General features: G+C 44.3%; 1 protein-coding gene across 1 annotated transcript in view; it reads left to right on the top strand.

Annotated features, from left to right (window-relative positions):
• Window positions 1-11,071: 11,071 nt before the first annotated feature.
• LOC135772851 (Fc receptor-like protein 5) overlaps window positions 11,072-17,307 on the top strand; it is a 43,535-nt gene continuing 37,299 nt past the window's right edge. Inside the window, exons 1-2 of the mRNA XM_073812969.1 lie at window positions 11,072-11,365; window positions 11,463-11,504. Coding sequence (XP_073669070.1) covers window positions 11,335-11,365; window positions 11,463-11,504 — 73 coding nt within the window. The 5' untranslated portion in view covers window positions 11,072-11,334. The remainder of the gene's footprint in view (window positions 11,366-11,462; window positions 11,505-17,307) is intronic.

Genomic DNA, 17,307 nt, shown 5'->3' with positions numbered 1-17,307 from the left:
TACTCGTGTAACTACTCATGTAACAGTCTTTAAAGGAGTCATATGACCCAATTTCATGTTTTCCTTTGTTTTTGGAGTGTTAAATTATATCTGTGCACATAAAGATTTGTAAAGTTGCAAAAAGTAAAGTTTCAAATCCAAAGAGATCTTCTTTTTAAAAGTAAAACCTTATTCACACCTACCTAAAATGGCTTATTCAAACACGCCCATGAAGTTATACATCATACTGGTTTGAAAATTTTCATAACACCACCCTAATGTGCACGCAAAGATAGATGGGTGTAACTTTAAATCACGCCGTAGTATTGTTGTTTCCACCATGTCAAGCACAGGGAGTTATAAGGCTGGATGTACACAAAGGCTTCGTCTAAAAAGCGGAGCAATTCGATCAGCTTAGCCATGTATTTTCTGGGTCAGATTCAGGCTCGTATTGATAATTTAATAAAGACGATATTATCTCCTGTCTTGCATTATTGCTTTAGGAGCTCATCTTACAAAACATGGCAAGGTGCGTCACACTTACGTTTACTTAATTGAGGTATTCGTCTTATCACAACACATTGGATAGCTGGCCAGTCGGTTCACACTGCGCTTTCTAAGAATGATGAGCTTTGTACAAAACGACCTGTTACAGATGGGCGGGACCTAGAGGTGCTAAAAAATTTACAGTCTGTGGAAAATAAAGCAATAAACCACACAAACACATTGTATTACACCAAATACACATAAAGTATAGTGGTTTTCAGCCACAAAATATGGGCCCTTTAAATAGGGGAAAACATGGAAGTGTTTGGTGGCTTCTAAATTCATCCCTGTTTGGATCCTTAGAAATTAATAAATATGTATATCTAGGTATGTAAAAGTTTGTCTAAGAGGTAAGAACATGGTAAAATATTGAAAAACTGTGGTGTTTTCTTTTAAGCAGTGTGTGTGGAAAAGTCGTAAACACTGGGGGGGTTAATCGCATCTGAATCAAAACATTATTGTTTTGACATCATCCGTTCTAAATGCCGTAATCCTATTTTTTTAAATGGGCTGTATGTAGACTGTATGTGTGAAAGTGACTAATGTTAAATAAAGAGGATGGACAGTAATATATCCTACACAAGCTAGCAATGCTTAATCGTTCAAGAGTTAACTAGAAGACTACAAAAGCAAGACGTAGGTGGCAAAAAATGTGTGAATAACCACACAACCACAAAACAGCGGTGAAAAAAACTCAATTTGGGCCTGATGGTAAATAACCTCACTATGTGAGGCCGGATTTTTTTAACCTTACCCCTGGTCTCACAGACAAGGCCCAATTAGTGTGATTTATGTTTTATTAATCAAAATCAATGTCTTTATTTATAAATATGTCCTCATTGGTGTCAAATGACCTCAGCCTATTTTCTGATTTTTCTTTGTAAGCTTAGAATTTTTTCTCTTTACTTACATTGAACGGGTAAGTCCAAGTAGGTTATTCCGCAACGCGTTTTCATTCAGAACACGTGAACCAGCTGCAACGGACAAGGAGATCAGTGAGTACAAAACGGCTACCGTAGTTGCAACACGCATTTGGAAAAGCGAGGCGCTAGAGAGCACTATTCGTTTGAATGCAAAATACAATTTCACCACTAGATGGGGTAAATCCTACTTACTGTCCCTTTAAGGCTAGTGTCACGGTAGGAAAATCGATTGTTTCCTCCGTGTCATGTGTGTGTGTTAGGGATGTGCATCGATGCATCGCGCTCCCATTAAAAAGACCTGTCTGAAATCGATTCTGAATCGTAAGGCTCCGATTCAGTGTTTCATGCACAGCTTGTGCATGTACTACGGCTCCGTGATCAGTAGGAAGTCCTTATCAATCTAAAATCACTACAAGTTTGACTCGTTTATAACGTGCGTTTAAAAAAGCAACACTCGTCAAACACAATCATTTAAAATATTCTTTATTATCATGAAAATACCTGGAACAATCTGAAGAACAGCGATATAAATATTCCTTTAGACATTTCCTGGAATAGTGTTTGGTATACTACTTCTTCTGTAGCACAAATGGTGTTTCTAAGCGAGAGTGCCCCCTGGCTTTTGGATGTGCCTGCATTTCACCGTAATTCATTCAAATTCATTCATTGAGAAAACGCGCATTTGCCCGATTAATTGTCACAACCCTAGTGTGTGTGTTTGTTTGTTCACTCACCGCTCTGCCATGTGCTAATCAGTCTGATGCCGCTCACCTGTATGTTGATTGTCTCGCTCCAGCTGTTCATCATTACTGCCACTCCATATATACTCACTTCTCTCTCTGTTCCAGTGCCAGAGGATTACTTTGTGTCTGCTCTCGTGTCGTGTGGTTCTCTGTGGCGTTCTGTTTGGATTACGTGTGTTCAGTTGGATTGTCTTTTGTCGTCGTCGTCTCCGTGTGGATGTTCCTGTGTTCAGTTTTGGATCTTCACCACTGCTCACCACTCCACCAACGCCGCACTCAAGACATCAACACCAACTCACCACCGTAGTCCTCGCCACCATTGCCACTATCACTGGACACTTCTGACCCAGCATTGACTCTCTCTCTCTCTTTGTTTATTCTTAATAAACATTGTTTATATTTCACCTGCATTTGCTTCCGCGCATTTCGTATCATTACAGAATCCTCTGGCCAACATGGAAGCAGCAGGCGATCAGCCCACCGCGATGCTCGAGGAGTTTCTTCATCGATCGCTGGCGCGTATGGATCATCAAGACAAAGCTATCGAAGACATGCGGAAGGCAGTCCATGCAATGGTGGCGAAAGTGTCCGAGCTCTCTCAGCGATCTCCACATCCCACGCCACCCACTGCGCAACCCACGCCGCCCGCATCATCTTCACCTCCAGGGGGTAGTTTTATTCCGGAGCCTCGGCTACCCATTCCCGAAAAATACTCCTGTGAGCCCAATTTTTGCCGTACTTTCCTATCTCACTGCTCCTTACATTTCGCTCAACAGCCCCATTCCTTCTACCTCGAAGAGACCAAGGTTGCTTTCACGTTGTCACTTCTGACGGGCAAGGCTGCCCTCTGGGGGACGGCGGTGTGGGAGAATAGAGACATCTGCTGCTCCTCGTTCTCCCTGCTATCCGAAGAGATGAAGAGGGTTTTCGACCGCTCCGTCGCCGGGAGAGAAGCAGCCCGACTCCTCACCGAGCTCCGTCAGGATGACCGCTCTGTGTCGGACTATGCGATTGAGTTCCGGACCCTGGCGGCGGAGTGCAGGTGGAACGAGGAGGCGCAGTGGGATCATTTCCTGCATGGGCTGGCGGATCGGATCCAGCGAGAGATCGTCACGGCGGAGCTACCCACCTCTCTCAACGGGCTGGTAGACCTAGCCATCCGGGTCGATGTACGTCTCACCCTGGCGACTAGAAGGAAGACCACCACCTCGTCCCAGCGCACACCCGAGTCTACCAGTCCCCCCTGCGATGTCTCTGTCGGCGATCTCTCAGATTCGGAGCCCATGCAGGTGGGTAGAGCTCGGCTGCCCCGGGAGGAGAGGAATCGGCGGAGATCCCTTGGTCTTTGTATGTACTGCGGTGGACCGGGTCATCATTGCCAGAGGTGCCCGGTAAAAGACCAAGCCCGGTAGTAAGAAGGAGTCTACTATCGGGCGGGATCTCTGCACACAAGACCTCGACTACATCCACTCTCCTTCCGGTGCGACTACGGTGGTCCACCAAGACACACACGGGGGATGCACTTTTGGACTCCGGGGCCGAGGGGAACTTTATTGACAGCACTCTTGCACGTAAGCTCCAGATACCATTCATCCCTCTTACTCACCAGATCGCTCCCTTCGCTCTCAACGGATTACAGCTTCCCACCATCAAGCACACCACCGCTTCGGTCACACTCATCACCTCTGGCAACCACACTGAAACTATTTCATTCTTCATCACTGACATATCCCTCTCACCCATCGTTCTTGGACATCCCTGGCTTCACTCCCATAATCCCAAAATTGACTGGAAACTGGGTTCTGTCACCAGCTGGAGCGAGGAGTGTCATAAGTCCTGTCTTGTCTCTGCCTGTACTAACGTTTCTGAGTCTGTGTTTCAGGGGGAAGCAGTGGATTTGTCAAACGTGCCCGGTAGTACCTCGACCTGAAGGAGGTGTTCAGTAAGTCTCGGTTGTGGAGTACGCACACAATTCTCTGCCAGTGTCATCTACGGGCATGTCTCCTTTTAAGTGTAGCTTAGGGTACCAACCACCTAATTTTGTCAGTACGGAATCCGAGGTGTCGGTCCCCTCCGCACACGCACTAGTCCAGAGGTGCCACCGTACCTGGACCAGAGCTCGTAGAGCTCTACTCCAGGCAAGGTCACGCACCAAGGCTAAGGCCGATCGCCACCGGTCGAAGCCTCCCCGTTACGTCGTCGGTCAAAGAGTGTGGCTTTCTACCCAGAATATTCCGATGCGTTCCGTTTCGAACAAACTTGCTCCCAAATTTATTGGCCCGTTTTCTGTTACCAAAATCATTAATCCGGTAACAGTGCGTCTGAGCCTTCCTCCGGCGTACAGGAGGGTTCATCCCGTGTTCCACGTATCCAAGATTAAACCAGTGATTTTCTCACGTCTTAATCCGCCTGCCCCGGTTCCCCCCCGCCTCGTATCGTTAATGGGGAAACCACATATTCGGTTAACCGTATTCTGGACTCCAGACGGAGGGGACGCGGATTTCAGTATTTGGTGGATTGGGAAGGTTACGGTCCGGAGGAGAGAAGGTGGGTTCCTGCTCGGGACATACTGAATCACCGCCTTATAGATGATTACAATCTACAGGTAAGGCAGGCTGGGAACGTCAGGTGACGTCCTAGGGGAGGGGGTACTGTCACGGTAGGAAAATCCATTGTTTCCTCCGTGTCGTGTGTGTGTGTGTTTGTTTGTTCACTCACCGCTCTGCCATGTGCTAATCAGTCTGATGCCGCTCACCTGTATGTTGATTGTCTCGCTCCAGCTGTTCATCATTACTGCCACTCCATATATACTCATTTCTCTCTCTGTTCCAGTGCCAGAGGATTACTTTGTGTCTGCTCTCGTGTCGTGTGGTTCTCTGTGGCGTTCTGTTTGGATTACGTGTGTTCAGTTGGATTGTCTTTTGTCGTCGTCGTCTCCGTGTGGATGTTCCTGTGTTCAGTTTTGGATCTTCACCACTGCTCACCACTCCACCGACGCCGCACTCAAGACATCAACACCAACTCACCACCGTAGTCCTCCCCACCATTGCCACAATCACTGGACACTTCTGACCCAGCATTGACTCTCTCTCTCTCTCTCTTTGTTTATTCTTAATAAACATTGTTTATATTTCACCTGCATTTGCTTCTGCGCATTTCGTATCATTACAGCTAGTCCTTGACTAAAACACATGTTTAAGCTGAAAATAACTTGCACTGACAGAACTTATGCCAGTGCCATTGAGTTGTCTCAATATACACACCAGTAGTGTCTTTTTCTGAAGCGTTTCAATAAAACATGCGTAATATGAATTTAACTGAGGCCTAGTCCTGGCTTTAGCTAAGCCTTGTCTGTAAAACCAGGCCTTAGTGTGCTGATAATTGTGTTTAATATTAACTAAACACACTACAAATTATTTTGAATGAACAGAATTATACCTTATTAATGCCAAGATCATCAGCGGTGATAAACATAACCTATTGAATATTGAATTGACTATAAGGTAGTGGTTTGCTATAACTGACGCATTACAGCAAAAGGAAGCTCTGTGAATAAAATATATGTAGACGGTTTTATCAGACACATGGGCGTTGTCGCAGTTAAGCGCCTGAACCGAAGTGAACTTCTGGTCTATATTTATTTAGCAGTCTGGCTAATGGCTAAACAAATACCTTGTCAAAAATAAAATATTTTGGTTTGCTAAAGATGAGGGGAGACAACGAGTATGGATTACAACTGTGTGGAGAAGTTCGGCAGCCAGGCAAAAATTCATTGTATACATTAATTTTTATTTTCAAAGTAATGTTTGTACAGTTTAACAGTTGAAACGAGTTAGATATGATATATAATTGAAGTTATTTACATGTTATTTATTTATCTTGTTATCAGTAATAAACTAAAGGATTCTATGAAAAAGTCTACCAGACGTTGCGTTTTGTCCACAAAAGCTGTGTGTTTATGATGTTGCTGCTGAATACAGTACCTTTTATTTAATACTGATTAATTGTGAGCCCATTCTCACATTTCTCTTTAAGTTTCTGGTATTCAGACTTATGCTTCCTTTAAATCTCTAATTTTTCAGTTTACCATCTCTTACTTAATGACTGACTGAGGCTAAGTAAGACTGGACAAAACCATGCAGTGACTGGTGGGGGGGGATAATTTTTCAGCAATGCAGAAACAAGCCATAACTTGTATATTGGACACTTTTTGGTAGATACATTTATAATTTTTACTACATTATTACTATCATCATGCGGACCAAATTGGACACCTTTGTGGGCCGTGTTCAGCCGTAAGTTTAACACCCCTGCACTAAAACAATGTACAGATGCAATATATTTAAACCGAGGCATTCTGGGTAATGGAGTTCCTCTTTCTCTTCTGTTCTAGATATTCATGGTGGTGCTGGAAGATGAGCTGAAGTGTGCACAATAATCGAGGCTCTACCCTGAGTCTGTTATTAGTTATTTTAATATCTATCTGTTATTAGTTATTTTAATAAAATAAAACAAACATTTCAAAATGACCTTTATGGTTAAACGCGTTATTGAGTGCTTATAGGAGTTTGGTTATATCACTTTATATTTATTGAATGCCATTTTACTTACCTGTACTTTTTTGTTATCAAGAATAAACCAACTTTTTTTATTACAATCATACATAATATTGCACAAAATGGTAAGAAAACCAGTTATTTCTGCTTTATAAAATGTATTTATCCCTTCATAAAGGCCTACACTGAGGGGAGGTTTGTGAATCTAAATGTAGCTTTTTTAAATAGGCCACTTGTTAAAGAGGTTCAGAATCATTGCTGTTTTTAACATGGCACGCATATTTGCTTGCATGTCTAATAAACTAAGATGTTGTGAAATAAAGAAAGTAAAAAAGGTTGAGTCATTTTTACCAACTCTAAAGATTTGAAAAGATAGGAGCACGGATGTGTAGCGGAGGGCGGTTTTCTGGTTTTAACCACTGCCTATTGTTTGCCCTCCCATGCTGTGATGGTACATTTGGTAAAATTAGGCTCACACTAGCCAAACAAACCATACAAATGTACTTGGGGTCAAATGTACTTGGGTACAGTACGATAGCCATAGTGTGAGCACACCCTTATGCTGAGTTCAGACTGCATGATTTTCAAAGTAGTCAGGTCACAGATCTTTTCACACTGCATGACTATCTGGGGTAGCGTTCAGTCGCTGCGGTTTTCACACTGCACAATGGATTGGTGACGGGGTTTCACACTGCATGACTTTACCATAGGAAGAATCGCTGACAACTTTGTTCCGGTCCGCAAACTATGACTCACAAACAAAAGCACACGAGAAGTGAAAAGGAAACAACGTGAGGTCACGCGTGCAAAAATGTGAGACTGGGATCATAACTCCTCTCTGAACTTTCAGCTGCCCTGTATGTTGCTCTCTCATTGGCTGTAGGTCATCATCGATGTCATTATTAGTCAGAACTTATTTCACACGGCATGATTTTGAATCACCGACAGGTCCAGATATCTAGCATGCCAGATATCTCACGGGTGTTGGCGACTCGGTGGGGATTCTCTCAGATCGCGTGTTTTATAATTCACATTGTGTGATTGTCACTCGCGTGCACGAGCACCGATACGCCTGTGATTGTGGGCCTTTGTGGGCGATTTCTCAAAACCTGTCGGCGAGTCAATTTTATACTGTTGTATCTGTATCTTTTGCACTTGATGTCATCAATCACAACTTTCTGTTCCAATTACAGTCCCAATTACCTGCAAAGAGTTAAAAGAGAACAAAAGCTCCAAATGATTTTTCTGCTCATAAGCATGCATGCCGTCATTTTAGGCTTTGACATCCTTGCAGTGCTTAGCTATAGCTAAGGCTAAAAATGCCTTAGCTATTCCTGTGGTTACAGGATGTAGGTTCACCACTTGTGAAATGAGCGGGCTATACTGAGTGTTGCTTGGAAACAAAAATGAATAATAATGCAAAAAGTTTTAAAATGGAAAGTTAAGTAATCTTACATGCTATTGGTGTGTGACTAAATGAGAATAAATGAGAATGCGTATTTAAGAACAAAATACTATAGTTTTATTTCCTATTAAGTACTGACACAAAATTATTGGCATTGCTACAACTACATTATGTTTTAGTCATTATACAGCACATGTCATGGATACATGAAAAGAGAGATCGGTCTTTTCATTCAGTTTGAAATCTCATATTAAATTGATTAAATTCACACAACACAAAAACAGAAATGGTTTATTTTATTTTCTGCTATTCTACCAGCTTCTGCTTTAAGCATTGTAGATGTGGTCCAGGCCATCATAGTTTAAAGAAGTGTTGAAAGCATTCTATAAACTTCCTGTTTTCATTGTGTTATTACCACTAGTGAGTTAGGAAATGCATTCAAAACTTCCCAAAAAGATTGTGTTAATACAGTTAATACAAGAAACGAAATATAGCGAAACACTTTTCAGTCTGCTGAACACATGCATGTTCAGTAAAGATGAATGTACAGTCATCATATTATTTCATAGAAAAAAAACTAAACTTAAACATAGAACATATGCTACAATTCAAGTGTACTAAAGCCAAACAAGGGTCTGAGTTTTACCTCAGTAATGCAAAATGCCATCAGGTGTGTTCGAGATCATCCGGCGCTGCGCAGACCGATCGGCGAGGTTTGCCGCTTGCAGTCAAGGGAGGAACTGAAGACGGAGCCGTCAAGCCGGACACCTGCTGCTTGCCGTAGTGACGTGTCCGCCGTGTTTCCTTGTTTTTAATCGCGAATGAAGTGAATTAGATGCTGAATTTGATAAAAACAAACCTTTTAATAAAAAGTTGCAACCAGAAACATTTTATATCGAATATTTTAATTGCTGCTTATACTGTATACCCGAAAATAACGGGAAACAAGCCTATATTATTAAAATACAAATAGAGTTTGTTATTTTCATTTTTATTTTATTACACAACACAATATAACATATTTATGCATATAAACGTGTTTTTCCTGTTTTAAAACATGAATTTATAATGTTTATTAGTGGAACTAAAGGTTGGATTAATCTTGAAACGCACGTGATCGTTGTCATCAGTGAGGCGAACAATCACGAAAAGCTGTGTCGTCATCACAACTCCGTGCAGCCACTCTGGAGAGGCTGCACCGGCTGAGCTAGCCAGCTACTCTCGAAACGCTCTCGCGGTACTTTAAAACCATATGACACAGTAACGTGCCTGCAGCGCCAGCTGAAGTAGGACAAAAATACTAACCGGAATGCACTGCTTCAAGTTGGCCACCAATCGGTCTGCGCAGTGCCGCATGAAGTCGAACACACCTATTGGGTTTTGCTTCTTTCCTGATCTGCAACAAAGGGCCAGATTTTGTTATAACTATAATTGTCGATACAATAGCCTACTTCAGCTACGGTTAGGTTTAGGGTGTCGAATCAGGGGTGCAGTTTGAGGTTAAACACATAAAAGATATTTTGTGTCCGTTTTGTCGGCCATTTTGTAGTGGTGTCCAAAACCTGAGTGAACAACTTCATTCACAGCGATATCGGACCCAGCTATTGAAATTCATAACAAATACAGACTCCTACAAGCTTCATTGATCATCCGTAAATTACACAATTTGAAACTTAATTATGCACAAAGTCCAATACCGCCTACTTCCATGATGAATGAGTAGGCAAAAAGCTGAAGGAGGCGAGTAGTATGTCTGAATTCATAGTATTTCAAAAACAGTACAGTAGGCAAATACAGTACAGAACCAGGATTGTCATGATCCTGTCTTCAGGTCACAGTTTTCTAGTCATAGTGACAGGATCATGGCAGCCCCATGTTTTGTGTGAGAGCACTGGCTTTGTTTTTCCTAGCCAAGTGCTTTCTGTCTCGTCTCCTGACCCCGCCCCTTGTTTCCTTGTTAATTATCCCATGTTTGATTTATGTAACCTGTTCCCCTCTTGATTTGCTCCACTATTTAATGCCTTTGTGTTTGCTGTCCTGTGCTCAACCCAGCAGACAGGGATGGGCCGCCGAAGGGGAAATTCCATGAGTGAGGTCCGCGGTTTCCATCTTTCCTGTGAACCGGGCCCCACATGGTTTGATCCCCTATAATTCGGGCCCGGGGGCAATTCCGGGAAGGTTGTTTCCTCATCCACGGCTATTGTGAGTCCGAGGAGGGTCTCAGCCAAGGCCGCTGACCCAGCCCCTTTGCCTCCCATCCCGGAGGGTCTTGTCATCTGAGTGGTAACTCGAGGGAACCCAGCGCCTTCCACTCCCGTTCCCGAGAGCTCTGACCAGCCTGCCGACCTGCGAGGTAAGCGCGAGAGGAGGATCTCCTGGGAATCGGCATCCGAAGGATCCTCCACTGAGCCTGCCTATCCCGTCACTGTGCTCTCCTTACCTGCCCCTCGCCTCTGCCTCAGCCGTCTGCATAGTCCTTACAGCCGGAGTCGCCGCTGGTGCAGCTGGAACCTGCGCAGTCGCAGCCGGCACTTCCAACCCAGTCGGTCCTGCCAGTACATTCTCCTGAGCCCCCAGCACTGCCACAGCCGCACAACCAACCCAGTCGGTGCTGCCAGTACTAGTCTAGTCTTGCCTTGTTAGTGTTTTAGTATTATCTGTTAATGTTGTTTTACTCCCTCGTGGGTTTTTGTTTTCCTTGTTTTATTAAAGTCATCAGTGTTTTTCCATCTCTGTCTGCGCTTGGGTTCTTTACCAGCAAATCCTGACACCGTATGACGTACTACTTCCGGCAAGATCCCGAAGTGTTCATTCGGTGGACCCTTTGTGAGCCCCCGGGAGAGGAGTAATTGAATGAAGAATGAAGAAGCTGTCCTTTTTGGTTAAATTGCGCTAGTTTAACATAATTTCAGTTAACAACTAACTTGTTATGACATGACAGATGTATTTTGTCCAAATTCATTCATACTATCCCTATTCATATTATATAGTACCTACTGTATCTAATTCAGAACCTAGTGTCACAGTATGCTATTTCAGACACAGCCTATTAAAAAAAAGAAAGGTTAAATTTCCTGTGAGGTTACGTTTTTAAATGGTAATGAAGGAAGTCATTTTAGTTTTGCAGCATATTCCTTCACTGACGGAGAACAGCTTTGCTTTACTTTTGACTGCAGCTGCAAATGGAAATGTTTAAAATACTACTTTTGACAGGTAAGACACACAAAAATCAAATTTTAATGGTGAATGTTATTTTACTGTGTTGTAAGTACGATTTTGAATTTTGACATTTCTGAATGTTTCTTTACAGTGGCAGTCATTGCAGCAGTAAAATCTCAAAATGCGGCTGATGGTAAGAAATTCTTACACTGTAAAACGTTTATTGTCAAATTAACAGTTAGTTACTGGCAACAATTATACAGTAGTTGATGTATTTTATGACGGTAGATTTTTAAGCCTACTGCAAAATGAAGTACAGTATTAGAAGGCTATTTATCAGATCCGAAGTACAGTATTATACTGTTATACTGAAAAAGGTTACTGTTATTTTTTTACAGTGCTACTGTACAGTCTCCAATATGTACTACTGTATTTTTTACAATAAAATAAAATAATCTTATTTTATAGGTTGATGTTAAAATTAAGACAACAACTAAATCTTTAAAAGCAGATTTTTTTTATGTTTTAGCCCTGTCCTCATTCTGGTGCAAGGACATTGCTGCCGTAACACAATGATATTGCGCAGTGACAGAAAATAGTCCCCAGCTATCAAAAGTTACAAAGGGGACTATTTTCGGGCAGTGCTGCCTGCTGCAGCCATGTCAAGGCAGCAAAGTCATTGATTATTACGCCGGAATGAAAGTATAGTAGGCATATCTGCCTAGAAAATCACCTTTAAGTTTCCGTCGGTCTTAGTACACGATGTACCTACAGAAAAGTCAAGTTTTAAATAGGAAAAATATTTAAACTCTTTGTTCATTTTTAAACACTGTGCTAATGGTCTAATCAGATTCAATGGATTTGGCTAAGCTATGCAAAAAATGGTTCTGCCAGACCCGGAGATCAGCTGAATGGATTCCAAAATGGTAAAAATCAAATAAAATGGAAAATGCTGGAAAATGAGCATATTTTCAAAATAAGTGAAGTGTCCCTTTAAAGTTTCAATTTTGAGAAAGCTTTTCATTATAATGAGAAACTAAGTTGAATGTTGACTGTTTGTTAAGAATGTAAAGGACTTTGTCAATCAATGTTTTCCCCTCTCTAAATACTTTAAAAACTTTAAATACTATGAGTTTTTTTGGCATTTGAAAATTGGATCCATGCATCTTAGTTGGAGGTTCTGTCTGGGCCCTTTGATAGGTAGATCTTTCTCTCATCAAGGCAGAGGTTGGGGATCTTGTGCATAAAAAGATTGGTGATGACCACTGATCGAAAGCATGGCCTAGTCTTGAGAGAACAGAGAAAATATTATGGATAATGTTACAATAAAATTACATATTACTGAAAGCTTAAATAACCCAGTAGCAGTGGCGGCCAGTGACTTCTTTCTTGTGCCACTGCCCAGAAAATTACAATTTGAATAAATAATATTTAATGGACAACAGGTAGATTATTTAATATTTTCACATGATTACACATTTTAATGACTATAAACATGACACAAAGGTTAGAAATAAAGAAATGTGTTAACTATAATAATTATTATCAATCAACACATAACTAATTTCATATAGACTTTCAAAAATTAAGTCAAGACCTTAAATAAACAAATTTATTTTGTGTTTGCCTAGTCTATTGTCGGTGATTGTTAACATAATGCTCTGCCTGTTTCTGTGTTTACACGTGCCCGGTTGCATTGTTTGTACCTGCTTGTTTGGATTTACTTGGATCCTCTGACACTGTGCACACAATGTCATGCTTGGAGACCCGTCTTAGTGATACCCCTGCTCTGAGGAATGAGGGGTCTGACCACGGAGTGAAAATGAGACAGCACATCAGTGTGATCATCATGTGATGCGCGCCCGTGAGCCACGCTCTCCCCGGGACTCAGTCGTGAAGCCAACTGAGCCACTGAAGCGGTCTCATATGGAGCAGACCAAGTAGTGTCACAGCCGCAGCTGCTGCCATATGACCCAGGAGCTTCTGAAATAGTTTCAGTGGGACTGCGCTCGTGTCTTTGAATGTATTCAGACAAGTCAGGATGGACTCTTACACGCGCTTCTGTTAGATGTGCAGTTAAATCAACCAAGTCCTGTTCCATACCGAGAAGAGATCCTCTGCGTAGGGCAAAGTTTGCTCTTCTTCCAGTTAACCTGAAGACCGAGACAGGCAAGGTGTTTGAGCACACGATCCTTGTGAGCGCAAAGCATCTGAAGAGACTGGGCTGTTATAAGCCAATGGTCGAGATACGCTAGGATGTGCACACCGCTCTCTCTCAGGGGTTTTAATGCCCCCTCGACAACTTTCGTGAAGACGCGAGGAGAGAGAGAAAGCCCAAACGGTAAGACTTTGTACTGATATGCCCGCCCCTCCTGTCGGGGAAGAATCGAGACATGAAAGTATCCATCCTTCAGCTGTGAACCAATCGTTTGGACAAATGCATTGAAATATGCTTTTGTGCATCAGTATTTTGAACGGCAACCTGTGAAGTTTTTGATTCACTGAACGCAGGTCCAGGATCGGTCGCAACCTGCCACTTTTTTTGGGTACAATGAAGTAAGGTCTGTAAACACAGGGGAGAGGCACACTCAAACTCAAAAAAAAGAGAGAGAGAAAAAAAGAGTAAAATCTCAAGGTAGAACTGTCTTCAGCTGCGAGTCTCCGCTGTGGTGCTGTCTGTCCAACCAACGTCAACACCCTGTGTGAAAAGAGCAGAAAAGGTAGCTTCTCAGGCGCAGATTGCTGCCAGCTTTCGAAGCGAAAAAGCTGATTTGATTATTGCACCTGCCTCTTGTTGAATAACTTCACGGCTGGGCGGTGGCAGATGCAAATATCTGCATGCCAATTTCTGTGCCATTTTTTTTTATAGTTTCTCGAAGTAGATTGGTCTCCACTAAGCGGTTCCCTAAAAGGAAAACGTAAATTTTCTAGACATTTTTGCTGTATTCTCAAAATGAAGAGAAAAACGAGCAGTGCAGGATTTTTCTCCACATCAGAAACACCCGTGTAAACATAAAAAAAAACAAAGTTATTAGCACACAGATTAAGACATACTGATAAGTATGATGAGTACTGTTTAGTATGGGAGCTGTAAGAGATTACAGTTGCTTAAACACATTTCTTGAAACTATGCTTCATATTCTCAAAACAGTAAACACAAATTCATAACACCTCAACCAATTCACCTAACATCCTATTTTCAGGTCAAAATTTTTCCCTCAGACATCACACAAGCTTTCAAAAACACACACACTACAACATAGTATTACACACTAGTACAATACAATCAAAACAATATATCCAAAACTGGTGAGATACTTGTGGTTCCCTTTCAGTCGGTCACTACGACGTCACGTCGTGACCGACGAATTGGGAACTCGCTTAGAGAGACCAATCTGCTTCGTACTCTACTAAAACGCCAATGAACTTGGCATTGAGATATTTGCATAATGCTGGCGCCGCCCCGCCAGGTGCGTATATAAGCCACAGGTGCAAATATGGAAATTAGCTTTTTCGCTTCGAAAGCCGGCATTATCTGCTACTGAGAAGCTACTCTCTGCTCTTCTGGGAACGGTTGCTGAAGTTGATTGACAAGCAGTACTGACACAGCGGACGCTCGCAGTATTCCACTGCTCTGCATATTTTTTGTTTTGAGTTTAGTGTGTGCGTTGCCTCTCCCTGTGCGCATCATCAGCTGAGCACCTAAAGAGTGATTTCCCTAAAGAGTGATACGTGAGAGCTCTGTGTCTTTTTAAAGACAGCCACTCTCTCGTATATTCGGAGATCAGCGTCCTTTTCAGGATAGCTTTTCCTCCGTGCGATCTTGGATGCGAGAAGTACAGGGATTCCAGTGACGGTCACAAGCGCTGTCTTCGTGCTTGGGCATCGAGCACTCCGAGGCTGCGTTCGTGGAGAGCTTTTGTTCTCTCTGTGAGAGCATAACCCTCTTGGATTGCAGAGACGACTGTCGTTTCTACGGGAACGACGTCCGCGCCTTTGCAGTGCTGAACGCCGTCATGGTGCGGCTGTCAAGCGCTCGCAGGACTCTCTTCGCATCACTACGCTGAGTAGGACGGAGGATGCGTCCTTCACCTACCGGCCTTCTCATCCTCAGCCGGTTGAGGCTCCGGTGGAGACTGCAGAGTCGTGTTCTGCGATTTCTGCCGAATCCATTGGACCTCCTTCTGGTCCCGTCACTTCTGCAGCATCAGAGGGGTGCCCATTTTTTCCCTCCGAGGCGGAGTCGTCCCGGAGATGGCGGCCGCGCCCGCTCGAGCGGCGGAAACGGTAGAGTTGGAGGGGTTAATCCCTCTCCGCCCGAACCGTCCCGCCCACATGATTGGTACTTCGGAGCTGCCTGGGCCTCTACGGTCCTCACCTCCTGTGCCTGCCTTTCCCGACGGCACGAAGAGCTGACGTGATTTGCGGCCGTCTCGGCCGTTCAGCTTTCACCCCTCATCTCCCTCACTAACGGAGCCGCTAAGGGGGATCCCTTCAGTGGAGCGGGGGGTTGCGATGCAGCTGCGTTCCGGGAGGGACCACCCAACCCTTCCCTCCCGTGTTTGTATAGACAGTCGTCCGGTTACGGGCGCTGCCCATCAGGCATGCGGAGACGCGGCTTCAGCCCTGCACGCATTAACGTACTGCAGGTTCACCAAGCGAAGGCTTTAGAGATATACGAGGGAAGCCGCGACCTTCAGTCGTGCGATGTCCACCACAGTGTTCAAGATCGCCACCTTTGGCTATGTCTGGCTTATATGACGGAACAACTTCATGAATGCTCCTGTCTCACAGACCGGCCTCTTCGGCGAGCCCGGGGAGTCGTACAGCTCCGCTGCGCAGACTGAGGCGATCTCCTAGGTCGTGCCCCGGCGGATGAGAGCGGCCCTTGGTCCACCAACGCCGGCTTCTCAGTCTGCCTCTCGCCGTCTGCGTCCTGCGGCGGCCACCTCTGTTCTCCTCCTCGGACCCCATCTCGGCAGCGCAGGGGAACCCGTCGTCAGCAGCTCGCCCCGCCCGCTTAGCCGCTTCCCGTGAAAATCGGGAGTTTAAGTGGCCAGAGACGGGTGACCCGGAGTGGCAGAGGATCACTCTTCAGGAGACAGTGTTTCGCTCCTTCCCCCGGTAGAGGGTCGGGTGGAAAATCCTTGGTTTGCATATGTCCACCGGCTGTCCAGCCGGTACCCACTAACCACACATAAGAGTGCATTCCTCTTTCCTCTCCAGGTCTCCGGAGGATCGAGAGAGCCGTGGGCGTACACCTGCTCACTCTACCTCTCCTCTATCGCCAGCGGGTGTCCTGAGGAGTCCGAGCTCTCCACTGAGGAGACCGGACCACCAGCACCCTCATCGGAGTCTGCGCTCTCCGCAGAGGAGACCAGACGACCGTCACCCTCAGCGGGCTCAGGTCAGTGTCACACACACACACATACTGTAGATGTTTATGCTGTCACGGCAGACGCACCGGCAGTCTCACCTGTCTCGCTTCGCTGCCCCACCGCGGGTACTTCGGTAGTGTCGTTAATTCTCCTCGTACGGTCCCGGGATGCTTCGCTTCAGTTCCCAGCCCGTCTCGTTGGGTTTTACGCACTATCCGCCTCGGTTACGTAATACAATTACCGGCACTCCCCAAATTCTCGGGCATTCGTTTCACTAGCGAAAGCGTCCGATGCACATGTACTGCGTGCAAAAGTCGATGTCCTGCTGGCGAAGGACATTTCGAGCCGGTCCCTCTTACCGAGAATGATGATAAGGTTTTTCCAGCCTTTATCTCATATTACCCAAAATACGCGGTGGGTTACGACCGATTTATTTACGCTCCGGCTCTACAAGTGTGATCCTTTAGGATGATACGCCGAGGCTCGTATTTCAATATTCAAATCGGTTTGCAGCCTTAGACCTGTAGACGTGTACTTTGTGTCCATCTCCCCTCGCCTAAACCGTTTTTCGCTCTGCGTTCGTGGGGTGGGCATATTAATAAGTACACCATTCGAGCT

Source organism: Paramisgurnus dabryanus, chromosome 21, assembly GCF_030506205.2.
Source record: "Paramisgurnus dabryanus chromosome 21, PD_genome_1.1, whole genome shotgun sequence".
Classification (NCBI taxonomy): Eukaryota; Metazoa; Chordata; class Actinopteri; order Cypriniformes; family Cobitidae; genus Paramisgurnus; species Paramisgurnus dabryanus.
Note: the sequence above shows the minus strand (reverse complement) of the source record. Positions and strands in the feature narration are given on the sequence as shown.